We start from the raw sequence: 27,489 nt of genomic DNA on the forward strand, positions 1-27,489 counted from the left end.
ATGCACGGCAGGCAGGCTCCAGGGCACAGGCTGGTCTGGGTCCCTGCTCTTCTGGGTACCCTGAGGAAGGCTGGGGCTCTGGCCCTCTGCGACCCCACCGCAGTCTGGGTGCAGCCGGTTCCCAGCAGCCATCCCCTGGAGCCCACTTCTCTCCCAGCTGCAGTTGGGGTTTGTTTGGGCCTGGACCACATCCTCTGTAAACACGGCCGGCTCCTCTTGTTTCTGAACACCGTGTGCCGAAGGCCTCCACGCCCCGCCCTGCATGCTCGGCTCCTGCAGAATCTGGCTGTAGATTTTTGTTGTTTGGGTTCTTTTCCCCTTCACTTTCCAGCAGCAGGCAGCAGGCGGCAGCAGGAGTGGGATTGCCCAGCCCATGAGGAGAGAGTGCGGAGTCTGCAGGGACAACGTCTGGGCCCAGGAAGTTTGGTTTTGTTTCTGTTTTCTTTTGAGAGCTGGGGATGGAATTTAGGGCCCTTGATGGGCCTGTGTCCTGGGCCCTTTGTTTTTTAAATTTTAAGACCAGGTCTCAGACTGGGGAGATGGCTCAGCAGTGTAAGTGCCTGTCTGATAAGCGCAAGGTCCTGAGTTTGGTCCCTGATCCCGATGCACCAGACAGACAGACAGACAGACTGAGACAGGGTCTCACTAAGTTGTCCAGGGTGGGTTGGAACTTGGGATCCTCCTGCCTCAGCCTCCTAGAGTGCTGGGATGACAGGTGTATGCCACTACACCTGGCTTTCTGGAAGTTTTGAAGGCTTTATCAGTTCACTCTGAGGACAAGGAGTTGCTGTTGCTGTCTGTTCTCCCCTGTGCACACGCCCAAGGCCACCATGCAAGTCTTGGTTACTCTTAGATGGGGGGTCACCGTAGTGCACAGCTGCCAGAGCCCCACCATCTGGGTACATAGGTGCCGACTTCCTGTGTCGTGTGGAGATGCATGCTGCACTTGGAACCTGTTTACAGGAACCTACATCTCAGGTTGGCCCATGAGACCCCATCTATTCCCATCCCAGTCCTGTGTATCAGCTAGCATGCTGTGTAACAAACATATCAAACTCATCAGCTTTAAATAATGCCCAAACCTCCTGAGTGAGCTCACAGTTCTGCCATGTCTCGAGTCATCAGACTGGCATGGAAAGGGAAGCCTGGCTGCTTCCTACTCAGAGAATGATGTCTTCCAGTCTCATTCAGATTGATTGTGTTCAATCCCCTGTTCCACCAAAAAAAAAAAAAAAAAAAAAAAAAAAAAAAAAAACCAACCCCAAAACAGATTGATTGAGGATATGCTTCCTCACAGCTTTGGTACTGAGGCTTCCACCCTTTGCAGCCCTTCTTCAAGGGCTCCTTCCTCTTCCTAGGCATGCACCTTTCATCTTCAAAGCCTATCATGAGAAGCTCTGGGGTTGACTGCCTTCGCAATCCTTGCTTCCAGAAGGGATCACCTGATTAGGTCAGGCCCACCCCGAGGGATTCCTTCTTAAAGCTACGCCTGCCATTAAGCTCTCCACAGCCCATTCAGGGATGGGTCTTGCCCCACTCAAGCAGAAAAAGGGTCCCTCAGGTCATGACACTCACCCTGGGCTTCACCAAAACACCTCAGTGTACCAGCTCTACCATGAGCCAGTGCTGTGACGCCCCACTAGGAGTCTGGGACAAGCTGAGTGTGACATGACTGGGTGGGCAATGCCAAACTGCCACCAGGAGAGGTGGGGCCCTGTGTCCGGCAGAGCATAGCTGCCGTGACAAGCGGGACAAGGCCACATTAGCCCCGAGGGACAGCAAACCACACAGGAAGCCATATTCCCATCTCCCTGGTAGCTGCTTGTTCTCCTCCATAGATCTCCAGAAGAAGGGCTGATGGAGACTCAATGTTCTACTCCAGAGGTGACTTAAGCTAGGGTAATCCCGCCCCCAGGACGCCGGGTGACATGGGGACACGTGTGGCTGTCACACTAGGGAGCTCCCAGCATGGAGTAGGCAAAGCCCAGGGACACCCCACAGGCCCGCCTGTCCCCAGCATGCCCAGCACCCAGGGAGCCCTGCTCTGGTCCCCTTGCCCCACTGCAACACACAGAGAGAAGCTGGCGCTGTGCCACCTCCTCGTGCCATTTGAAGCTGTCCAGAGCAGCCAGAGAGTCGGTGAGAGAGGGCCATTTCCCAGAGCCCAGCTACCATCTCCGACGCGTCCCACAATTCATCCTGTGGCCCTGCAAGTTTGCCCGGGGTGGGCTCTGAGGCTTTGAGGTAGGGCTGTGGTGCTCCCAGAGCCAGCGGGCACCCAGCTCCACCCCAGCTGGGACCAGGACCCTGCTCTGCAAATGAGGCTGTGGGAAGGAGCTCAGGCTGTGGGGCAGAAAATCCGCAGCACCACACTGCCATTCTGGAGCCCGCCTGAGCTGAGGACCATGCCTGCCTTGCCCTGACCTTCCACCTTCTTTCTAATTTTTTTTCTCCCATCTGTTTTGTTCTCTTCTGTTGATTGGTTGGCAGGTTTTTGGACAGGTCTTCCTGTATAGTCCAGGCTGGCTTCAAACTTGCAGGGATCCTCCTATCTCAGTCTCCAGGGTGCTGGAATGACAGGTGTGCCCCATCCCGCTCAGTTAGATTTGCCACCTTCTGAGCCAGGCCCAAGCCTGTGCCCCCCTCTTCAGGCCATGGGCCGCCACATGCGGCACCGTCAGCGCACATTCCTCGCATGGCTGTCCTTTGACGTGGCTCCTCCGCACTCACTGGGTGTCTGCGTCTCCGGCCACTGGTAGCACTTTCTCAGCTATGAGAACAATGCTTGGAATTCAGGGGATCACCCGCATTTTTTCTTCTTGCTGTCATTCTCCCGGTAGAGTGGGAAACACCTCTGGGCCGATGCATCACAGCCCCAAAAAGGAGCTGTTTGCTCCTGCAGGAAGCCGCGAGGCTCCAGGCTGAGGAGCCAGGCAGGCTGGAGCTCCTCTGGCCAGCCAGCCGCAGAGCCGCAGGAGCCCGCAGAGCCGCAGGGGCCTGCACACCTAGGCACCGGGCACATCAGCCCAGCCCCGCCCTGGGGACCTGGCTGCAGGCCCGCCCTGAGCTGTGCTGAGAATCGTTCTTTTCTTTTTATTAATACACATTTGCAGTGGAGAATGGTAATGCATCTTAATTATTTTCATTCTCTTTCCCTCCTCTCATTCCTCTCCCCCTTTTCTAGGACATCTTCCCATTTACAAAAGCTCTGTCTCCTGTTCTCTATTGTCTTTTCTTTTGGTCTGTTTTTTTTTTTTTTTTTTAATGTATTTATACTTTGGTTTTCTCATATGAGAGACCTGTTTAAGCTTGTGCCTCTGATTTATTTCACTTAACTAAATAGCCTCAAGGTGCATCCATTCTGCTACCAAAGACTCAAATTTATCATTCTTTAGGGCAAAGTAGGTACCCCATTGTGTGTAAATACCATGTTTTCATCTATCTATCTATCTATCTATCTATCTATCTATCTATCTATCTAACTATCTTTTTAAGACAGGGTCTCATTATGCAGTTCAGGCTGGCCTTGAGCTTACTTTGTAGCCCAGGCTGGTCTGAACTCTCAGTGATCCTCCTGCCTCAGCCTCCTGAGTGCTGGGATTACAGACCTGCGCCGCCCTGCCTGGCTCTTGCCAGCTTCTAATACGACTGTCTTCCAGGGCTGGACAAGACCGTTTGCTCCTTGAAGGCACTGGGTGGGCATCTCCTGTAAGAGCCTCTGCGAGTTCATTCCTTCATGAAATTCAGGTTTATGCTTCATGGTGGCTGAGTCCGGCTTCTGATTGCAACTCTGAGCGCAGCCTCAGAGCAGAGGGGCAGGTCCCTGGAACAGCACAGAGAGGGGATTGACCAGGGTTCTGGGGGACATTACTGTATCCAGGCACAGTGGCACTCGCTGGACATCCCCACTACCCAGGAGGCTGAGGCAGGAGAATTGCAGGTTTGAGCCCAACCTGGGAAACTTAGTGAATTAGTGAGACCCTGGCTCAAAATTCAAAGGGCTGGGGAGGGAGCCCAGCGTTCCTAGGGCTCTGTCCTCGGCACCACAGAAGGAGCAGTGTTGGTGTACTTTCGGGTTTTTGTTTTGTGCTTTTCATAACCCTGTTTTTAATCTATTCCTGAAACTCTATAATCAAGTGACCTTGAACATGCCCCCGTCTGATTCAGGGCCTCCGTTTCCTTGTCTGAAAAATGAACTTTTTAAGAATCTTTTTTTAATTTTTAAAAAATATTTATTTATTTATTTACTTGGTACGGGATCTCACTATGTAGCTCAGACTTGTAGTGATCCTCCTGTCTCAGCCTCCCCAGCACTGGGATTACAGGCATGCGCCACCCCCACCCCCCAGTTTCAGTGGCCAGCACTGTGCGCCCAGGCATGGCATGCAGTACCAGGGATCAAACCCAGGTCCGTGCACTTACCAGGCAGGTGCTTAGACCACTGCGCTACCTCCCCAGCCCTTTTTGGTCTTTTTGAAATCGAATTTCACTGTGTAGTTGAGACTGGCTTGAATTCACTTTGTTAGTCCAGGCTGGCCTCGAACTTGCAACAATCCTCCTGCCTCAGATTCCCAAGTACTGGGCTTAACAGGCATGCACCACCGTGTCTGGCTAAAATGAACTAAAAGTAGGGCTGGCCAGAAAGCTCAGCAGATTAAAGCACCTGCTTAGGCAGATGTAGGGACCAGGATTCGATCCCCAGCATGCTGTGCCAGCCCCGCCCCTGGGTTGTGCTGAGACAGAGACTAGGCGTGTGGCGCTCTATAATCCCAGCACTTGGGAGGCTGAAAACAGGAGGATCACTACAAGTCCAATCTTTGTAGTGAGACCCTATAGGCCCTACACTAAGTACATAAAAGTGAATAAATAAATACAAATGAACTGAGCTTACAGTGAAAACTGCTGTCTTCTAAACAGTAGACAACACTAGCCATCCTCTAGCTCTGAGGCTGCCAGACTTTATCTCTAAGTCCAAGGGCCCTCTTCAGAATGTAGGAGGATCTCCATAAATTTAAGGCCAGCTTGAATACATAGCAAAACCCTGTCTGGGAAAAAAAAAAAAAAAAAGTTTTATTTAAAATGAGGTGCAGAGCTAGGGGGATGGCTCAGTGGATTAAGGGCTTTCCTGGCAAGTGCAAGGGCCTGAGTTCAATCCCCGGTTCTGCAAATAAATAAATAAATAAATAAATAAATAAATAAATAAATAAAATGAGGTGCCCTGCTATATGATTCTTGTCCCCGCTACTTGGGAAGCTGAGGCACGAGGCTCCCTTGAGCCTAGGAATTTAAGGCCATTCAGGACACAGATTATCTCCATAACCACTATACGATATGTACCTTTAATGTCTGGCTTCTTTTGCTTAACAAAATGTTTTGGGGATTCATACGTGTTGCTTCACCCATCATGAGTCTGTTCTTTTTGTTGCACAGTAATATTCCCTTGCGCACATCAGCACTGTTTATTTGAGCTTTGTCTTGTGGACAGCCTTTTGGGTTGTGTCCAGGTTTTGTGGTCATGCACAAAGACTTATGAACATCCTGTACAAGTCCTTGTGTGTAGCCGTGTTTTTATTTATCTTGGGTAAATACTGCGGGAGTGGAGATACTGGGTCATGGTGTAGGTATGTGTTTAGCCGTCTACGAAATGGCGCAGCCAGGTCCCAGAGAGGGCCGTGGCATTTCCCATCCCGCCAGCACTGCGGGAGGCTTCTGGGTTTTCAACATCCTCCCCAGTGTTTAGTGGTGTCCATCTTTTTATTTTTAGCATTCTAGTGGTTATGAATCAGGCTCGTGTTCTGGTTTTAGTTTGTATTCCCCTCATAACTAACCAGTAAGCACTTTGCACATGCCTGTTGAACATTTCTCTGCCAGTTTGTAAGATATTTGTCTTGCCTGAGGTTCGAGAGCTTCTTCCCTTTTTTTTTTTTTTTTTTTTTTGTATTTAGGACAGGGTCTCCAGGGTCTCATTATACAGATCGGACTCCTAATGATCCTCCTATTTCCAGCCTCCCAAGCACTGGGATTACAGACGTGTGCCACCATGCCCAGTCTCAATAGTGGTCTCAGTGCACTCCGGGGGCAGGGCCTGCACGACATACCAGGATCGAACCCAGACCCTGCGCCTGCCCAAACAGGGCTTTAATCCACTGAGCTATCTGGCTGGCCCCTCGACTGCTTCTTCAATCTTGGGATGGTTTTCAGCGGTGCCTGAATTCGACCCATGAAGCCCATCTAGCTGTCTTTTACCCTGACCTTCGTAGTTTCTTCCCCCATGTGTCTTCCTCTCCATCCTGGGTATTTCCCGCTGATAGATCTTACTGATTTCCATTTCTTCTGCTGAGTTCTTACATGTGAGATATTATATTTTCTGGGGGTGTTTACATATTGCCCAGGCCCATAGGTTCCTTTTTTTCTTTCTTTTCTTTTTTTTTTTTTTTCCAGAACCGAAGATTGAACTCAGGCCCTTATGCTTACCGGGCAAGCACTTACTCTACTAAGCTATCTCCCCGGCCCCTTGTTCATACAATTATTGTAAAGTCTTAGCCAGCGGCTGGTACAGGGAGCCCCATGCTGGGAGCGCCATCTGAATTGCCTGTTCTTTCTTTCTTTCTTTTCTTTTTTTTTTTTTTTTTTTTTTTTTTTTTTGCGGAACCAGGGATTGAACTCAGGCCACTGTGCTTGCCAGGAAAGTGCTTATTCCACTGAGCCAGCTCCCCGGCCCCAACCTGTTGTTTCTGCTAATTTTCATTCATGCAGTCTGTCCCCTTGTATGCCTGGTTATTGTTTTCATTTGGCACCAGGTATTGTATCTGAAGGTTTGTAGAAAGAGCTCACCCGAGGCCTAGGGTGATGCTTGTATTTATCTCTGTCCAGTATCTAGAGCTACTCATAGTTTACAATCGCCCTAATCCAGTACCGGGGTTGAGAGTATTCAAAACCCAGCTGAACCTACTTGAAACAAGCTTGGCAAAGCACAGGGACGGCGGTTCGATCCCCAGCACCACATGCCAGCCAGCCCCGCCCCCTGGTGGGCTGAGCTGGCCACACACACACACACAATAAATAAATGTAATAAAAAAAAAAAAAAAAAAAAAACCCAGCTGAGGTCATGGTAGTGGCATCTGCGGCCTGGTTCCCCTCATCCTGGCGCAAGGCAAATTCATCCCTGCTCTCACCAAGGAGACTTGGTCAAGCTCTGCCTCCTCCATGGGTCCTGTCCCCTGCCTTCTCCATGGCCTGATGAGGTGTACAGGTGTGAGACAGCTTCCTAGCAAAATTGTCCACTTTGGCGAAAGGTGGCCCCGAACTCCGACTCAGTGCCAGGGCAGCCATAATCCCCCAGGTCCTGTCTGGAAAGCCCTCCCCAGCCCAGGGCCCTCCAGCGGTTCCCGCAGGCCCATGCACTTCTGTTCAGCTTCCCTGCTTGCACCCAGCAGAAGTCTTTGACCTTAGCAGCTGATGACTGTTGTGCAAGGCAGAATCTACAGACAGCAAGTTTTGTCCAGAGTTCAGTGGCTCGGGAGGAGGAGGTCTTTCATTTGGACATCTCCTCCTCAGAGCCACAGAACTGCCCCCTCCCGGACCCCGCAACCTTCAGGGTGACCCCTTTACTTTCTGTTTGACTGAGCCAAGACACTAGCAGAGTCAAGATTTGATCTCAAGTTGTCCTTTTTTGGAAACATGCCATCCTCCACCTTCGGGGACTGGCGGTGACCTTCACCCCTGGAATGAGGTCCCCAGGATGACCTCAGTTCCCTCCCGGACCTGAATGTTCTGTGGAGCCAGTTTACGCAACTCAGGTTCACCAAAGGACTTTTGCTTCTGATCGTGGCCAGGAAAGCCGCGGCAGTGAGCGATGTGAGTAACCCTCGCAGGCGCTGGGCGCCAACACCAGAGCTTGGGGCGGTCTCCCCTCAAATTTCTTTTATGGCTCAGGCCGGGAAGAGATCAACCTCAGTGTATGCATTAAGTCAGACCTCCAGAAATGAAGGATTTTAGGATGCCCAGCTCGTGGTCTTACTGCCAATTTCTTCGGTTCTGATCTTAAGATGATCAGCCTGTGCCCTGCCGCGTCGGGCCGGGCCGGTGGGCTGTTGGATCGCGGGCAGCCTGCGGCAGCGAGGCAGAGCAGGGGCGTGGCCACGGTCGTGGTGAAAGAGCAGTTTCTCAATGGCTTCCAGCAAACCGGCCCTTCCACATTCGCTGGGTGCAGCAAGCTCTGCTCTTTCTGCCTCGCCAGCAGCTGTGTTTATGTTTGGCAGTCACCAAGAGGTCCCTGAAAGAGGGCCCTCTCGTGCTGCTGGCTTTGGGGACCCACATCCCCATGCAGAGACAGGAGGTAACCCCCAGCACTCCCCTGCCCCCCCACCCCCCACCCCGCTCCGCTCCGCTGCCCTGCCAGGAAGGGACTTTGAATGCTGATAAAATTGACCCCTGTTTTGAAACCAGCTTCTGTTTTTATTCAGCGCCTTTGCTTGGGGCACGAGGTCAGCCAGGTTCAAACCCTTCGCATTTCACCTGCAAACCTCTTTCAGGCAGCTTTGCCTGATAAGGGAGTTTAAAAAGACCTTAGACTTTGCCCCTGCTGGACAATGTTGTAGTTGACACTACAGCAGTAGGGCTGCTCTGGGCCAGGGATGCTGCTCAGCACCCTGCAGTGCCCAGGACGCCCAGGCAGGGAACAGAGTGCCTAAGGACTGTGAGGACGGGTGTGGCCTAGAGGGTCCCCAGCAGGGCAGGGTGGCCCTGGACATCAGAGCCCTCCACTGCCTACCACAACTCTGTCCCGCTTCCCCTGCAGCAGCCTGGCCTTTCATGCCTGCAGCTGGAGACAGGCCTGCAGCAGGTGGGGACCCCAAGGATGTGTGTGGGAGGAAGGCTCAGCCACTGTGTCCTGCAGTGACTCCCGAGTCAGAGCACTGTCACCTTAGGGGAGACATTGAGAGAATACCTAGACTGTTTTGTTTTTTTTTTTTTTTTTTTTTTTTTTTTGTCATGAATCTATAATTATTTCAAAGTTAAATTAAATGGTAAGCTGGGCACGGTGGCACACGCCTGTAATCCCAGCACTCGGGAGGCAGGAGGACAGCAGGGAGTTTGCAGCCAGCCTGAACTACATAGTGAGACCCTGTCTCAAAAACAGAAAAAAGGGGGCTGGGGAGATGGCTCAGTGGAATAAGCGCTTCCCTGGCAAGTGCAAGGGCCTGAGTTCAATCCCCGGTTCCAAAATAACAACAACAACAACAACAAAAAAAACCCTAAAATATTAAAATTTAAACTTACAACAAATTATATAAGTATCTAATGACTATATGTATTCAAATATATTAGGGGCCAGGGAGCTGGCTCAATGGAATAAGTGCTTCCCTGGCAAACGCAAGGGCCTGAGTTTGATCCCTGGTTCTGCAAAAAAATAAATAAATAAATAAATAGATAAAGGAAAAAATATATATAAATACTTCATGAGTATAAAATTAATTACAAAAACTGGACAGAGGTAACACATGCCTATCTTCCCAGCACTCTGGGTGGCTGAGGCAGGAGAACCCTAACTTTGAAACTGGACAGCTCAGCAAGATCCTGTCTTAAAATAAAAAAAAACAGAAAGGGTGGGGGTTGGAGCTCTGCGTGAAGGCCAGGCACCGCTAAACAGAGGGACAGACAGAACCGTTTCAAGTCTTACACATTGCTGATGAGGACACAAAATAGTGCTGTTGTTTTAAAGACTGGAACTGGCGACCAACTGGGGACTCCCAGCTGAGCTGGCCAGCGGTGCTGGGCGTGGGGGCGCATCTGAGCGCTGCTGCCAACAGCGTAAGAGAACTGGAGAGGGGAAGAGGTGCGCTGGTGGAGCTCCTGGAGGAGCCCATCACGCTGGCGTCCCTGACATGCACCTGGCTGCTCTCACCGCCAGAGGAGCCAGGATGAGCCGAGGATGGCCGCGGTAGCCTAAGGGGAGCTCTGCTCCTTGCCCTGGGCATCGCTTCCTGGCCCCAGCGCAGCTCCCTCGCGGCTGGCACAGACACTCCAGCTCCCACCGCTGACCTCTGGGCCTTCCCAGCGCAGATCCGTGAAGCAGGCCTGTGTGCGGCGGTGGCGTGGGCTCCAGGGCTTCGGCTGGACTCCTGCAGGACACCGCCGTGGGACCAGGCCCTCAGCTGGATTCTTTGGGTCTGTCTTGTGAGGACAGATTCCCTGCACTCTTTTGCATTTTGGGTGACAATTATAAGATAACCCTATAAATTATGTGTCCTGTATTGTCTCCCTTGCAAATTCTAACTACAACATTGGAAAAATATTTAGCTTGTAAAGTTACACTACTAAAGTCAACTCAGAAAGCCAAAGGAACACCTGCTAGAGATCTGACATCGAAGAATTCACCCCACACTGGGGAGATAGCTAAGCAGCCTAAGCATCTGCCTGGCAAGCACAAGGTCCCAAGTTCGATCCCTGGTACCACATGCCATGCTGGCCCTGGAACTCAGGCATGGTGGTCCATGCCTGCAATCCCAGTGCTGGGGAGGCTGAAACAGGAGGATCACTACAAGCCCAAACTGTGGAACAAGATTCTGTATCAAAAATAAATAAAAGGACCGGGGAGATGGCTCAGTGGAATAAGTGCTTCGCTGGCAAGTGCAAGGGCCTGAATTCAATCCCTGGTTCTGGAATAAAATAAAATAAATAAATAAAGTTAAATTTTTTTTTTAAAGAATTTATCCCTAAATAAATAAAAGCAATGTTTGAGGTGCTGGGGAGATGGCTCAGTGGAATAAGCGCTTCCCTGGCAAGCACAAGGGCCTGAGTTCAATCCCCGGTTCCGCCAAGAAAAGAAAAAAGAATTTACCCCCAAAACATGGAAAGCCTATGTTCCTACCAAAATCTGCACCAGGGTACTTACTACAGCCTTATTCATAGTTTCTGTAGACTGGAAGAACCTAGTTGAGCTGCTCTTGCCAATATTGTTTGTGCTCCAGAGCCTTAGTTCTGTTTGCTTGTTTGATGCACGCTCTCAGCATTTCAGGTTGGCCTTGATGTAGCCCAAGCTGGCCCTCAGCTCACAGCTGTCCTCCTGCCTCAGCCTCCCGAGTGCAGGAATGACAGGCCCTGGCTTTATGACTTATTGTTTCTTTCTTTCTTTCTTTCCTTTTTTTTTTTTTTTTTTTTTGTGGCTTATTGTTTCTAATGGTTACATAATGTCCCGTCAGGTGAATGCCCGGCCAGATGAGTTGCCCTGTTTCACAACACATGCTTGCCATCTAAGTTTTCACTATTGTAAAAACTGTGTTTATAAACCGAGCACGGTGGTGGATGCCCGAACTCAGCACCCCAGAGGCAGCAGACGCAGGAAGATGGCTGTGAGTTCAAGGCCAGCCTGGGCTACACAGAGAGATTTGTCTCAAAAAAGGAAAAAAAACACAAAACATCAAATTTATCCTGACCCAGTTTCTCAGCCACCAGAACAATGTTTTTCCAGTTTCACAGGTTGCAGGTAAATAAAATTTTAGCTCAATTGACCAATGTGCTTTTCCACAATTACTAATGAAACCAGGATTTACTGACTTTGGGTTTTTTGTTGGTTTGTTTGTTTTGGTTTTTTTGGCGGAACCAAGGATTGAACTCAGGCCCTTGCACTTGCCAGGGAAGCGCTTATTCCACTGAGCCATCTCCCCGGCCCCTGATTTTGTTATTTACTGCTTAGGGATGTCTGATTTTTATTATTGTTGTATGTTTGTTAGGTTTTCTCCCAAGGCTGGGGATACAACCCAGGGTCGTCGTCCTCATGTTAGACGAGTGCTCACCATGAACCCACAGTCGCAGCCATTTTTAATTCTACTTTGAGACAAGGTCTCACTAGGGTGCCTGGGCTGGGCTTCAGCTGCAGCCCTGCTGCCTCAGCTTCCACAGCTGCTGGGGTGGTGGGCGTGCACCACCGGGGAGGGGGGTGCGGAGGGGTATCTGAATGACCTGCCATGTGAAGTGCCTGCGTTTGTCCTATTTCTTGTCTTCTGAGTGGAACCTGGAGGAGGTACTGCCACCTTAAAGAGAACACCTTCCAGGACTGGTGAGATAGCTCAGCTGTCTAAAGTGCCTACTTAGGCAAGCTTAGGTAGGCGCAGGAGACCATTGTTCAATCCCAGCACCACATGATAAACCAGGCCTGCCCTCAAGGTGGGCTGAGCCGCCCCCCCAAAAGAAATAATAATAGAGAAAAAAAGAAGAGAGATCACAGGCTTCCACAGGCTTGTCACAGTAATGTTTCCTGGGTCAGTGGCCTAAGCTTTTTGTTGTATTGGTATTTGTCATGAAGTTTGAAGCACTAATGGACCATGCTAGCTCTCCATCACCTGGATTTCTTCTGTAGCTTTGGTTGCTAAGTAACTGCCCTAGGATGGAAGATGCTGAGCACGCTGGTCCCTAACGTGTGTGTTTGGTTTTCATCCTACGGCTCTTTACTTGGGATCGCAGCTGAGAGCTCCAAGAGCAGAGCCATGGGGGCTAAGGAGCCTGCTCTGTACTCTGCAGTGCCCAGGACCCCCCACAATGACGGGGCCTGACGCTGCTGCTGAGGGGACCCTGAGCTACCCACAGGTCCGTGTGCAGTGGGCCCAGTGTCTCCATCACATGCTGCTCTATCTGGCAGTGGTCGCACTGTGCCCTGCCTGGGTCCCCTCCCTTCCTGTGGCTGCCTGGGACCTGGGCCACCCTGCAGAGGTCTCACTGGGCTCAGCTCCCCAGCTTTCAGCTTAGGGCTGGTGCAGGGCCTGGCGGGAGTTCTAAAAAACCTCAAGCCCAGGTCGTGCCCCAGCCTCTCCAGGCCTGGACCTGCCCCTGGAGACTGCGGCTGCTTCAGGAGCCAGAACAAAACTGGTGCCTCTGCGGGGTGCTCGGGGCCCCAAACTTCACTCACCCTGGCAGGCCTGGCCCAGCCAGGGCCTGTGCTATCACATGGCCCTGTGCCCACGGTGGCAAGAAATGTCCCCACTGACTCAGCATCACTGCTGGATATTTGGAGGGTGTTGACTGGGTCCCTGGCAGGGACATGGCTAGTCCGTGACTCAGGGACACCAGCCACGGCAGGACACCAGGAAGTGGCTGCATGGCATGCAGGTGATGCAAGGAGTGTTTGAGTCACATCTCAGCACAAGCAGGTGCACGTGCATGCACCTACATGCATGCACACACGTGTACCCACACATGATATGTGCAACTCAGGCACATACCCACAGGCACACCTGCGCATATGCATATATGGATTGCATGGAAACATGCACAGGACACTGCACACATATGTGCATTCACACGTCCTCATACCACACTATACCCAAACAGGCGTCCACATGTATGCAGTGCTATGCTAACACATGTGTATCTGGATGTATGCACACTGCAGACATGCATGTACCTACATGTGCATAAACATGAGGCATGTGTGTTGCATGTACACTTGTGCACATGCTGCTGTCATGCACAGAATTCACACTTAGATACCCATGAACAGACACACCCATGTGCACACACAGAAAAGCACACATATGTGCACAGTACACTTATGTGCAGACACAACTACACATGTGTGTGCCTGTGTGCGGACACAGAAACATGTGCACATGTGCAAGACACATATGTGCATGCCGATAAGAAGACACACACATTGTTACACATACATATGTGTATCCAGACTGCAGAGCCACACACACCTGTGCACACACACATGCACACCACGTACACCCTTGTATACTCATTCACACCTGGACACAGGCACAAGTGCGTGCATATGCAAACATGCGTGCAGGCTGCACACCTACATGCAGAATGCACCCTGCTGACTGGAAGCCTCTGTCGCTGGAGCTGCGCTAGCTGTGGGGACAGCGGGGTCCTGGGGTTCTGGGACCCCTCTCATAGGTGCCAACTAGGACCCTTCCACGGGCTTCCAAGGAAAACAGCCATGGGGCCAACGCGTTTGTTCACTGTCCAGGACTATATTTAGCACTGAGTAATTTAGGTATTTTGAGCGAGGCTGGGGCGGTTTTCCCTGCCCTGGTTGCCGTGTGGCTGCTTTGAAACTGGGGTTGAATCAGCTCCCTGAAGCCCACACAGCCTGGGCCCCGGCGCCCTCGCCCGCCTTTCCTGCCTGGGGGTTGCTAACTGGCTGGCCGCCTCCGGGCAGCCTGCATGGCTGCGGGATTTTTTTTTTTTTTTTTCTAAACTGCAGCTGTGGTTGGGATCCTGTAGACTGGCATCCACTAGTGACAGACAGCAGAGAAATTCTATGTACCCTTCACCCAGCTCCTCTCACTGTGACCCTGCATACAACTCTGCTCACTGTTAATGCCAGGCTATCAAGAAAGCCCGACCCCTTCCTGCTCTGACCTTGGCAGGTTTTTTGGTTTGTCTGAGGCCGGGTCTTCCTACATTGCCTAGGCTGTACTGGAATTTATGATCCTCGTCCCACAGCCTCCCAAATGCTAGCAACATGGTGTGCGTGCACACTGGGCCACTCCATCTCCCTTTTGTCCAGAGACAGTCTCCACCAGCCCCAGCTGCTCCAGGCCTGGGGACCGCTCCTGGCAGGATAAGCGGAGCCCTGCCCGCCGTCAGAATTGGGATCTGGCCACGCCCTGCATGCACTCCCCAGAGATCCAGGCATTCCAACTTATGGCCAAGTAGGAATTTTTCCAAAATCTGAACTCTGTCTTTACTTGTCTGCAGCTACCCAGCTCCAGCGACTACAAAGCAGACGGCAATGTCATGCGTTAATGACAGACACGAGTGCTGCGTAATTAGCTGGCTGAGTGTCTGCCGGGCTGAGATCGGGGCTCCTGGGGCTCCAGAGCTGGCTCCTGGCATCCACGCCAGGCCGGCTCAACAGGGCACCTGGCCTGCCAGCACCGACCCATGGCCTGCACACCCTCCGCAGGGCCTCCCTGGCCTGCTAGGTGCTCAGCTGAGTCCCTGCGCCACACGTGGCACCAGATGTCATCACCTGGTGTCCCAGGAAGGGGAAGACAAGTCCCAGTTGAGACACCCTAGTTTAGCGCTCATCAAATAAAAATTGGATGGAAGAAATAGAACTTTTACTGCCCAAAGCAACAGAGCAGAGCTGCATAACTCAATTAGAGAAGTAAATACTCCCTGCGCCCACAGCTGGCGGGAAGGTAAAATGGACAGCCACTCTGCCAAGAACTTGAAGCTTTTTTTATTTTATTTTTTGGAAACAGGGTCTTCGCTGGGCAGTGTAGCTGGCCTTGAGCTCACTTCATAGACCAGGCTGGACTCGAACTCGCAAAGATCTTTCTGCCTCAGCCTCCCAGATACTGAGATTATAGATGTGTGCCGCGACATCCAGCCCAGGTGGATGTTTTAACCAACTGCAATCTAGCACTTCAGTGGAATACTACTCAGAAACAAAGAAGAACAAAAATATTGCCATGTGCAGCTGGCTGGGCGAGGTTCTCAATCCCCAAAAGTTATGCTGCATGTGGTTCCATTCCTTTAGCATTCCTTAAACGATGAAACCATGGAAAAGGACATCCTTGTGCTTCCCAAAGGTTTGGGATGGGGTGGGGCTGGGATTTGTTCTCAGGAGAAGCTGTCACAATGCAACAAGACACCTCCTGGTGACAGACAGGTTTTGAACCAGGATTAGATCAGTGTGGAGTTGTGGTGCTCCATGATAGTTTCGCAGGAATCTGACAGCTGCTGGGAAGCTGGTGGTCCCCATAGGCATAGTGAGACCCCTCTTCAGCATTACTTGAAACTGGACGTTTCCAAGCCTGGTGGTGCATGCCTATCATCCCTGCAGTCTGGGAAGCTGAGGCAGGAGGATTGCAAATTCAAACCCAGCCTGGGCAACTTAGTGACTTGGAGAGACCCTGTCTCAAAATAAAATTTAAATAAAAGGGCCTGGATGTAGCTCAATGAAAAGGCCCCGGGTCCCATCCCCACACCCCCACCCCAGAGAAGGAGAGAAATCCATTACAGACACACGGAAAGGCAGCGCTGTGCAGAGCGAGGTGACGCAGTCACAACTGAAGGACAGTTGGAGCCCCAGGCACTGGGTGAGGCGGGAGGACCCTCCTGGGCCCCTGGAGGAAGCCGGGCTCTGCAGAGACCTGGTCTCTGGATTCCAGGACTGTGGATGGATAAGTTCCTGTTGTTTGAAGGCACTGGTCTGAAAGCCTGGGGACACCAGTGGGGACCTTGTGTCAAGCCTTTCACAGGGCTCCCGAGAGCTCCGCTGACTGGGGACCATGGCGCTGATACACTGGATCTCTTTGTTTGTTTGTTTGTTTAATTTAGGCCTTTACAATAAACTACATCAGTGCTTTTTTTTGAGACAGATTCTGACTGAATGGCCCAGACTGGGCTTAAATTTCTTATCCTTCTGCCTCAGGGATGACAGGCCCATGCCATCCCAGGAGTTTCTTACACACACACACACACACACACACACACACACATTGCTTTCTGAAGAAGCTACTCTGAGCAGGAAACGAAAGCAAAGCCTCTTGCTGGGCACTCCCTGGGACAGCTGTGTCAAAACCCAGGTCACAGCAGCAAGGAGAACGAGGGCCTGTGCACGGGGATTGCCAAAAGAATGAAAGAAATAGACCCAGGGCGAGGGCCAGCCAGCCAGCCAGCTCAGTGGACTAAAGTGCCTTTTAGGCAGACGCAGGTGCCCGGGGTTCCATCCCTGCCCCCCTGGATGTGCAGAGACTGAGAGCAGTGGTGGGGTGCGCCTGTAATCCCAGCACTTGGGAGGCTGAAAAACAGGATCGCTACAAGTCCAATCTGTGTAGTCAGACTCTGTAGACCCTGACAGAAAGAAAGAAAGAAAGAAAGAAAGAAAGAAAGAAAGAAAGAAAGAAAGAAAGAAAGAAAGAGAAAGCAAAAAGACAGAAAGAAACCAACCAACCCAGGTCTTCCAGCCAAAGGATGGCCCTCCTGGCACCCCAGTAACCTGTCTCAATACAGAGACAGTGGGTTTTTTTTGTTGTTGTTGCTTTTTGTATTTTAGGGAAAGGTCTACAGGGTGTTCAGGGTCTCACTACTAGATGGACTCACAGTGATCTGCCTGTTTATAGCCTCCCAAGGGCTGGGATTACAGGCGCACTCCACCATGCCCAGTCTCAATTGCCCTCTCAAAGCACGGGGTGGGGGAGGGGGGTGGCCTCAGGGCAGACCCTGATCGAACCTTGGCCACTGAGCTATTTGGCTGGCCCATGAGAGAGCAGTTCTCATGGGGTGACAATTCTGCTCCCCAAAGAGACTCTTGGAGACACACAGGGAGGTGGCCCTGAGGTGCTCCTGACACAGGACTCCGCACCCTGCAGTGCTCTGAGGCACAGAGAACCCTCCAGGCTCCAGCTCAGCCACCTCCACCCGTGAGGAGAGGAGCCCTGCTGCCTGTCCCCGCCCACCCCGTGCCCCTACTGAGCAGGCTGTCCTGGGATGCTGCGCCCTGAGCCCCAAGAGGCCCCAGAAGCCCATTGTCCATGCTGCTCTTAGCCAGGCTCCCCTCAGCTGGGACGCAAGCGGCGTGGCCTCTGCCCAGGGCGGCTGCTGTATGGGGCAGTCCCAGGTCACCACCAGCTGGCTCACGTCCCTCTGTTCCCATCACAGCTCTCTGGACACGGGGCCCAGACTGATGGCCAACAATGTCAGCCACTAACAATGTAGCACAGGCCCGGAAGCTCGTGGAGCAGCTGCGGATCGAAGCCGGAATCGAGCGCATCAAGGTGAGCCAGGCTGGGGGACCAGGGGAAGAGGGAAGGCCCCGTGGCCTCTGCGAAGCGGACTCAGCTGCAGAATAGAGTTTTGCTGTGTAGCACTGGGCCCCTCACTTGGCCTCTCTGAACTTCTGTTTCTCAGCAGAAAGGATTTAGCTCGGGCAAGCCAAATGGTTCAGTGGATTAAAGCACCTGTTTAGGCAGATGCAGCAGCTGGGATTCGAGCAGTGCCAGTCCCACCCCCAGTGGGTGCTGAGACTGCGATTCAGGCTGGGAATGGTGGTGCGGGCTTGTAATCCCAGCTCTTTTTTTTTTTTTTTTTTTTTGGCAGAACCAGGTATTGAAGTCAGGCCCTTGCACTTGCCAGGCAAGCGCTTAAACCCCAACTCTTGGGAGGTTAAAAACAGGAGGACCACTACGAGTCTGATCCACACAGTGAGACCGTGTAGACCCTGTAGACCCTTATGAAAATACATAAATAAATAAATAGGGGCTGGGGAGATGGCTGGTGGAATAAGTGCTTTCCTGGCAAGCGGAAGGGCCTGAGTTCAATCCCTGGTTCCGCCAAATAAATAAATATGAAAGAAAGGATCAGCTGACAGAACAGTTCCATGTCAGAGCCTTGTGCCACAGGCCATGCCGACACAGTAGAACCAGCGGCAGGGCTGCCCGACCCCCACCCTCAGACTAGCACTTTCTCCTGTGGTCATCCACAAAGGACAGGTGACAGGTGACAATAGAAGTCATAGACATAGCCAGGGAAGAAGGAGCCAGACTTCTTCACAGCTGCCTGCATCTGCAGTGTTTACATTTATTTATTTATTTATTTATTTATTTATTTATTTATTTATTTTACAATAAGCCTGTTTGAGTTTTGCACTGAAAAAGACAAAAGGACGAAACCCAATGCTCCCCGCTGCCCAGTGAAGGTGGAAGCATCCCGGGAGGCCAGCATGTGGGAGACGGCCCTGAAGAGTGAAGACTTGGGGCTGGAGCTTGAGTGGGAGGCAGGTGGTACCTGTAAGCACTGCCTCCACCTGGTCCAGGGCGCCCCATCACCCTTAACACCAACCTGTCCCTGAGTAGTTGTCACTGAGCCCGGCTCAGCCGTGCACCTCTGGAGTCAGCGGCCTTGGGTGTCTCCTGCCTATGGAGCCCACGCTGTGCATGCACTGTGTCCAGCTCCTGTTACAGCTTCCTTGAGGTCTGTCCATGCTATGGCAAGTGTCACGGCACCATTCCTTTTCCCTTTTCCCAGCTGGGTAATATTTCAATGTGTGTGTGTGTGTGTGTGTGTGTGTGTGTGCGCATAAGCACTATGTTTACGTGATAAATATGAAGTCCCTGCAGGAAGCACAGGACAACATCCAGGCCTCATGCACTTCCTCTCTTAAATGCCTCAGCACCCCCAGGACACTGTGGCCTCCACCAGAATGGGGTTCACAGCTTTAAGATGCCTACTTGCCAAACTGTGCCCACGTGACAGCACAGCAAGAACTTCCCACGGGCCGTGTCCTGTCCTGGGACCCATGCTGCCTGCAGCCTGAGGGCATAGGCCAGCTGCAGGACAGGTCCAGGTGTCCCTGTGCTGGTCGGGAACAGAGCAGACCCAGGGGGGAGACCTGGCTCCATTCACAGCCTGCTCAGGGACGTCTGGGTACATGCAGGCTGCACCTCCAGGGCGGGGCACAGGCACTCTGTGTGTTGTCCTGTGTCTGTGAGGGGCACAGTACACAGAGAGGGACACTAGTTTACTCTAAGGGGTTGGCCCATGTGGGCTGCAATGTGCAGAGCAGGCCTGGGGCGAGAGCTGAGGTTTCTTCTCAAAACCCAGGGCTGGGGCCAGGGAGATAGCTCAGTAGAATAAGCAAGCTACACAGGGTCCTGAGTTCAATCCCCGGTACCACAAAAAAAAAAAAAAAAAAAAAAAAAAAAAATCCAGGGGCACTTGGCAAGGCCTCTGCTTCTCCTAGAGCCTGCCTCTGATTAGCAGAGGCCACTCACACCACAGAGGTGCTCACCAATGCTCACCACTTCTAACTGATTCCAGAGCTGGGGCAGTGAGGCGTGCATGTCACCCCGTACTCGGGAAGCTGAGGCAGGAGGCTTGTGCATTTGAAGCCAGCTTGGATCTCATAGTGAAAGATCTCACACAAAAATCTAAAAGTACTTTTCTAGCAACGTCTAGCATAAAATTTGAAGAAAAAGAGCCCTTTGACCTGGGTCAAGAGACCTTTACGGTTGTCTCCTGCGATCCCTCAGACCCAGAAATTTAAGGTTGTCTTACCCCATAGGGCCTCCTGTTCCCAGCATTCCTGGGGGCTGAGCAAGAAGCCCCTTTGAAGTGGTTTCCTCTGCGAGCTGAGCCAGCCCAGGGCCCCGCCCCCCATTTGATGTCAGCAGGGGTCCCCCTTCTCCACCCTCCAGTTACAGCTGCTGACAGCCAGGCACCTGGGACATCAGGCCTCTTTCAGGTCCCCACTGAGCTGTATGCCCACGCCCCCCCACCCGTGTCCAGGCTATAGGGTAGAAGCCAGCTGTGAATCTGGGGCCCACAAGGTCCAGCCTGGACACTGTGCCCACCGTGAGTCCAGGATGGCAGTTTCCAGCCTAAGGCCCCGCAGGGTCTGCAAAAGGGCAGTTTCCGCTGCCTAAGGACAGCACCGTCTCCGGAGTGTAGACTCAGAGTGTGCTCCAGGGCGCATGGGGGCGGGGGGGTGGGGGACTCGGTGTCCCTGGTCCATGGGGTGACTAAGGGTGGACACCACGTACCTGATGTCATGTTCACAGGCCAGAGGCTGTGAAAGGTCACTCAGACTAGGCCAAGATCCAGGTCCCCCAGGTCCCAGGGTGGTGACCCCAAAGCCAAGTGTGCCAGTCCTGCGGAGCTGAACACTGAGGCCAAGGGGACAGCGCCCTGAACACCTGGCAGGGAGAGCCAGGGAGAGTGGCAGGGCCGGGGAACGCCCTGCAGCAGGGGAGATCGCCTGGCCTCCAGTGGTCTCCCCCAGTCCTCAGTGGGTTGGTGGTGACAGAGGTGCAGTTCAGAACTTCCCTTGTGCTCACTGGAGGCCCCAAGGACACAGCTGGGTGTTACAGTTGAGTTTCCCAGGATGGTGTCAGGTGGGCGGAGAGGTAGGAGAGGACGTCCCTGCAGAGTCCCTTCCTGGGCCAGATGGAACTTTCTTACCAGTCCTGGGGATGGAACCCAGGGCCTCTGCACTAAGTGCCATCCCAGCTCTCTTTTTTTTCCCCCCACAGTACTGGGGATCAAATTCAAGACCTTGCACTTGCCAGGCAGGCACTTAAGCCACTGAGCTATATCTCTGGCTCCTCTTTTTATTTTTGAGACAGGGTCTTGCTAAGTTGCCCAGGCTGGATTCAAGCTTGGTATCGTCCTGCCTCATCCTCCCAAAGCCCCAAGATGGCAAGCATGTAAACCTGCACCCTGCACCCAGCTTCCTCTAAACTTAATTCTTCAGAGCCCCACCTAAGCCTTTACTAGTGATGTTCAGTGCATTCTCAGTGCTGTTACTATTGATTCTACCTAGTTCCAGAGCACCCCATCCCCCAAACCAGCCCTGTCCTTGTGAGCAGTCACCCTCCACACCCCTGGCACCCACCAGTCCACTTCCTGCCCCTGGCTTCACCTGTCCTGGACATTTCATGGCGTCCTCAGGATCCATCCACACTGTGTCGAGCGTCATAGCCTCGCTCCTTTTCCCAGCCATGTAATATTCCAGCAGGCCTGTGGACCTCACTGTGTGAGTTCGTCTGCCCATCCCTGGAGACTCCCACTGTCCCCACCCACCACTGGCTCTGGTGTCCTGCAGTCCTTTTACCCCCTCCCTCTTTCCTTGTGCCGCACACAGGTGTCCAAAGCCTCGTCGGAGCTCATGAGTTACTGTGAGCAGCACGCACGGAGCGATCCCTTGCTGGTTGGAGTCCCTGCCTCGGAAAACCCCTTTAAGGACAAGAAGCCGTGCATTATTCTATAGCTCTCTCTCTCTCTCTCTCTCTCTCTCTCTCTCTCTCTCTCTCTCTCTCTCTCCATCTCTCTTTCCCACACCAAGTCTCCGCCCCCACCAAGGGGTCATCAAAAACCTTACTGCAGCCAAACATCCCTGTCCCTAAAGGTTGGATCCCTGAAGAAATGCCTGTGGTCGCCAGTTGCCCTGAGGGGGGAAAACCAACGCTTCTAGGGAGGCTGGGTTTTCTCACCCAACCTGGTGGCCCCCCTGAGGGGCTCCCCAAAACAGGCACAGTGGCTTCCAGCCCTCCTCCCATCAGGAACACCCTGGCCACCCAAGCGCGGTGGTGACAGCTTGCTAAAACTCCACTGACAATAGGCTGGCCGGTGTCCTGCAGAGCAGGGACAGGAGGTCTCTTTCCCCCCAGACTGGCCACCTGTGACACACCCTCACAGGGCATCTGGGACACTTTTTATTTTGTAAGCAAAGGTCAAACTGGGGGTGAAGGGTTGACATCACAACTTCTTTAGGGAGAGAAAAGCATCTCTCCATTTAAAAACTTGTCTCTGTTCCCCCCTAAAACCTGGCAGGGTGACACAGAAATGGGCTTCCGGGACAGGGTGGGATGTCTACAAAGTGGCAGCCTCTCTATGGCATCTCTGCCTGCCACATTGCAGAAGTGGACAGGACTTGACCAGAGCAGGGCTGAAAAGTGCGTGGGCAGGCGAGGTCCGCGCAGAAGGTAGCAGCCCTACCTCTTTCCTACTGCCAGGCGCTGCAGCTTGCTAGCTTTCCTTTTATAGGAGACATGGGATGGAGCCCAGGGCAGCCCAGGGCTCCATCCCCAGCAGTTTTTATCTTTTGAGATAGGATTTTGTTAAGTTGCCCAGGCTGAAATCCTCCTGCCTCAGCCTCCCAAGGGTGCTGGGATGACAGGTGTGTACTCCGTGCCTGGCCAAAAGTTGCTGAATTACCTTGAAGTGACTGTGAAGGATTTCTCAGACAAAGTCCTCCGTCCCAGACCCAGCAGCAGTGTGCTTGTCACCATGACAACCACCCTAAATTGTTTCGCTTTTGGACCCCATAGGATGTGGGCCCTTCCCTGTGAGGACAGGTGGGAGGGCTTCCAACCTTGGGGTCTGCCTGTCACTCCTCCCACCAGCCTGGCAATGTAAGATGTCATGGGGTGGGGACAGGGGCTGTGTGCATACCCCTCTGGTGTCACCTGTGGCCATATCTGTGACACAGCAAAGACCCCACATTGTCCGGGACCTTGGAGTCCCACAGCTTGACGCGGCAGCCACCAGTGGAGAGAATACCAGCTTGGTTCTGCCCCTGTGGCACCAGTGGGCGGCAATCCAGGGCCTCAGCCAGGACAGTCCCTGGAGGGTTGCCTAGGTCCCCCGCGCTGCCAGTGAGGCAAGGCCGGCAGCCTCAGGGGTTCCCTAGCAGGAACAGGCACCAGGTCCCCAGTGGGCCAGGGCCCTCGGGCAGGACAGAGGTCAGAGTCGGTGTGGCGCCAAGGGTGCCCCAGCCCCTCCTTGGGGCTCAGAGGATACATTCTGCAGGTGCACAGGCCTCTCCCTGGCACGCTCTCTACGGCTGGTCCGGGAGGGCCAGGGGCTTGGGGAGCTTGGCTGTACTGGGAGAGGTTCAAAGTCTCCCCCAAACCACATGGGCCTGGGAGCAGACCAAGCACGGCCCCTGCCAGTCGCTAGTGGAGCTGGGGAAGGGACCCCAGTGCCCAGCAGGGAAGGTGCTGGGAGCCTGTAGGTGGCCACTGCTGGGCCCCCAGGGAGGGAGACCCTGGCCCAATGCCACTGTCCTAGGGACCATTTCAGCCCTGTTTCTCTTTCAAAGAAGCCTTAATCCTTTGAGTGGGCATTGAGCCTGCCCAGCTCCCGTCGTTCCCTGGACCTGCGGCCCCCGGGTCCAGGACAGACAGAGGAAGAGACAGAGATGTGCCAAGGCTGGGTTGCAGCTGAGTGTCCCCACCAGGATCACCCGGGAAGCTGCTGCACTGTGGGGAGCAGAATAGGGGCCCTGAGCCTCCAGGCTCAGCCAGGTGACGGGGGCACACTCTGTGACCCCTGAAGAGGGACCCTCAAAGGACTCAGGAACCCCAGGAGCTGTGTGTGCTGGGTAAACTGAGACCGGGAGGGGAAAGACATGCAGGCATCTGGCCAAGCCTCAGCTGTCTTCCTTCATCACCCCAGCTGCCCTGCAGGTGCCACTACCCTGTCTCTAAATCTGGCGACCAGATGGCCAAAGCCTTGGACCCCGAGGAGGTGGCAAAGGGCAGAAGCCCATGAGTTTCTTTCTAAGCTTAGAAGAAGGAAGAATATCCTTTTTCCCACCTTCGTGTCACAGTAAACCCGGCGCCCACCCAATGCCATGACAGGGATTTTTCCCCACTTTAAAATGACTTTTCTGTGTGATACAGGGATGGAGTTCGGGGCCTTTACACTGGGCTCCATCTGCAGCTCTTGGGTTTTTTTAAAAATTTTTTTTATTTTAAGACAAGCTCTCACTAAGTCATTAAATTGCCCCAGCTGGGTTTGACCCTCCTACCTCAGCCTCCCTGAGTGCTGAGATAAGAGATGTATGCCACACTCCTAGCTTGGTCCCTCATCCTTGTGGCCTGGCCCCGTGTTTCCGGGGCTGCCTCCAGCGAGGGTGCAGGCTGAGGGCCCACATGCCTGGCTGAGCCCCCTCCTGGCCCCATCTGGGCCAAAGCTGCCAGCCCTGTCCCTTTCCCTCCCTTACACTGGAAAGAAACTAGAACACGCATCCCCATCCCCAAGGTCCCCAAAGGTGATTCCCCTACACCCAAGCCAAGAACGAAGTAGCTCTGCTGTGACCTGAGGCCCTCAGGGAGGATGGGGGAGCTGTCCCTGCTGTGTCTCTGAGGCGTCACCATGGGCTGGAGGCCATCCTGTTGCCAAGAGTCTGGACCTGACAGCGCAGAGGCAGCTTTCGAGAAGCAGGGGCATGAAGAGGCTGTCAGATGCCTGCTCAAGCCTGACCTGAAGCCACCTAACCGTCCCTGACCTTGAGGACACTGGCCAACACAACTGGCCTGCAGCTGGTTCCTACACAGAAGCCATATGACGCTGACGCTGGACTCGGGCTGCTCTCGCCACCCACGGTCACCGCTGTCAACGCCATCCAGCCAGGGTCCCTGTTTCTGGTGGCGATGCCCACCCCTCCTGCATCCGGAGGCCCCTGGTGTTTCTTCCTAAATTTTTAAAACCACATGACCCATGCCCGCTCCCTCGCAGTGTTTAATACCGTGTGGAATTGTCACCCCGACCCTATTCACACACAATAAAATGCTCTTTTCCTTTCCCCGCCTCTGTGCTGCGGTTCTGGGCCTCGGCTGGTGGGGGGGCAGCTGTCCCCACACCCTTTCCAGTAGGCCTGGTGGCTCACTCCAGATGAACACAAGAGCAACACAGCCCCAGTGCGCTTGCAAGCCGGCAGGAAAGCTCTTGGCGAGCCACACGCACCTGGGTTCGCGCAGCCTGAGATGGTTTCTGTTTTGTTTCACTTTTTTTTGCTGCTGCTTCCTCTTTTTTTTTTTTTCTTCAGAGTACTGGGAATGAAGTCCAGGGACTTTGTACTGAGCTACATCCCTAACCCTTTTAAAAATGCTTACTTTGAGACAGGGCTTTGCTGAGTTGTTCAGGCTGACTTGAACTTGAGATCCTCCTGCCTCGGCTTCCCACAGTGCTGGGATGACAGGCGTGCGCATCACACTTGGCTGGTACCAAGCGCTTTTAAGGGCCTAGAGCTTGAAATGGTCTCAGTCTTACCTCCTTGGCATTGTCCTGCCCTTTCTGGCCACCTGGAACCCCCTGGGATCCACCAACCCCTTCCCCAAAGGGCCTCATCTCCTAAGATACTGTCAGCAGTTTAAAAAAATTTTTTTTTTTTTATTTTAATTTGAGGCAGAATCTCACTATGCAGTTCAGGCTGGCCTTGAGCTCACTGTGTAGCCCCTGTGGGCCTCAAACTCACATGGATCCTCCTGCCTCAGCTCCGGGGTGCTGGGATCACAGGTGTGTGGTGCCACTACACCCTACTAAAAATTAAATTTTTCATAATAAAGTTTTCAAGCCAGGTATGGTGGTGCACACCTGGCATCAGGATAGGTGGGAGCTGAGGCAGGAAGAACCAACTTTCAACCAAACAGCTTGGGCAACTTAGTAAGACCTGTCTCAAAGTAAAACAATAAAAAGGGCTCCATGGTAGAATGTCCCTGGGCTCCATCACAGTCCTGGCCTAATAATAATGAACACCAGAAAAGCTCAGCGGGTAACTCTGACTTCTGAGGAGAGAGGTTTGTCTACAGAAAGTCTTTTTGTGGGGATGGGGAGATAGCTTGGTGGAATAAGTGCTTCCCTGGCAAGCACAAGGCCGTGAGTTCAATCCCCAGTTCCAAAAAAAAAAAAAAAAGACAAAATAATAATAAACCAAACTGGCTTAAAAAAAAAAGCCCTTTTGCATCAGGCTACAGTATTTTGCCCAGTAATTACCTGTGTGCCCAGTAAATGCCGCTGCCCATCACGTAGCAGCTATCCGACTGGCTGTCCCAGTTTTCCAGTGCTCATCCTGAACAAGTGGCTGCATTTGCAGCCACTTAGGAGGCTGAGGCAGGAGGATGGCAGTACTGAGCCCAATCTGGGCAGCTTAATGACTTCTCAAGACCCTGTCTCAAATCTTTTTCAAAACGTTGGGGGGGGGCCTGGCTCTAGCTCAGGCCTTTAAGTGGCAGCTTCCACAAAGCGTCAGCCTCAGGTTGCTGGAGTTCGAACCTCACACCTCTCCTGCTGGCCAAAAGTGCCCTGAAGGCATTCGAGCAACAACAAAAAAAAATCCTTATTTGTACAGCAATTAACCACTAAGAAGAATATATGCAGTGTATTATTTGTTGAAAAATAAAAAAATAAAAAAAAAACGTTGGGGCACAGCTCAGGGTGGTGCCCACCAGCATGTGGAAGGCCCGGGTCCTGTCTCCAGCACCACCGCCAAAGTTAAAGACCCCACAGCAGACCCAACAGGCAGGGCAGGGCCAGCCTGGAGAACTGCGTGGGGGGACCTAGGACAGCAGGTCAGGGAGCTGACTCCCGGTCCCGGTGGCCCCACCCACAGCACCTCCAGGCCCAGGTGGCGGGGCGGCCCCCTAAGGTCCTGGTCCTCCACCTGTCCTACCCCGCCTCTTGTGAGCCTGGGCGCCCCATTGCCGGGAGTCACACTCAGGGCCCTGCAGAGCCGCATCCTGAACAGCCGACGCGGGGAGGTTCCGCAGGCGCCGAGTGAGGACCCCGCGGCTCCAGGACCGGCCAGACTCCCCAGGTCTCACGGAAGACCCAAAGGCAGGGCATGTTTCCCAACATTTCCCCAAATTTCAAGGCCATGATGGGCAAGGCCTTAAAAGCCAGCAAACACAGAGCTCTGGGTGACTCAGGGGTCACACGCCCATGAAGTCGACTCTGTCTCAGCCACCAAAATATCCTCCAGGCATTCTAAGCGCTTTGTTCAAGCTCTCCTAGGACAGGGAGAAATCACCAGGGATCGAAGTCATCAAATGTGGAACAGCGCAGAGCCTGCCCGCAAGTGCAAGGCCCTGGTGTTATTTGGAACTGGGGGGTTGAACTCAGGCCATTGAGCTTGCCAGGGAAGCGCTTATTCCACTGAGCCACCTCCCGGGCCCCCCATGAGTTTGATTCTTTTTTTAAAAAAAAAATTATTTATTTATGTGTGTGTGTGTGTGTGTGTGTGTGGCC

The 27,489-nt window shown here is 53.0% G+C and overlaps 1 protein-coding gene across 2 annotated transcripts in view; it reads left to right on the forward strand.

The window, feature by feature from the left end:
* Gng7 (G protein subunit gamma 7) overlaps window positions 1-24,209 on the forward strand; it is a 115,686-nt gene extending 91,477 nt beyond the window's left edge. For both annotated transcript variants that reach the window (XM_023717171.1, XM_004632736.2), the window contains 2 exons: window positions 17,623-17,738; window positions 21,602-24,209. In XM_023717171.1, the coding sequence (XP_023572939.1) occupies window positions 17,658-17,738; window positions 21,602-21,727 (207 nt within the window). In that variant the 5' untranslated portion in view covers window positions 17,623-17,657 and the 3' untranslated portion in view covers window positions 21,728-24,209. The remainder of the gene's footprint in view (window positions 1-17,622; window positions 17,739-21,601) is intronic.
* The last annotated feature ends 3,280 nt before the right edge of the window (window positions 24,210-27,489 follow it).

Source organism: Octodon degus, unplaced genomic scaffold (assembly GCF_000260255.1).
Source record: "Octodon degus isolate 3935 unplaced genomic scaffold, OctDeg1.0 scaffold00050, whole genome shotgun sequence".
NCBI lineage: Eukaryota > Metazoa > Chordata > Mammalia > Rodentia > Octodontidae > Octodon > Octodon degus.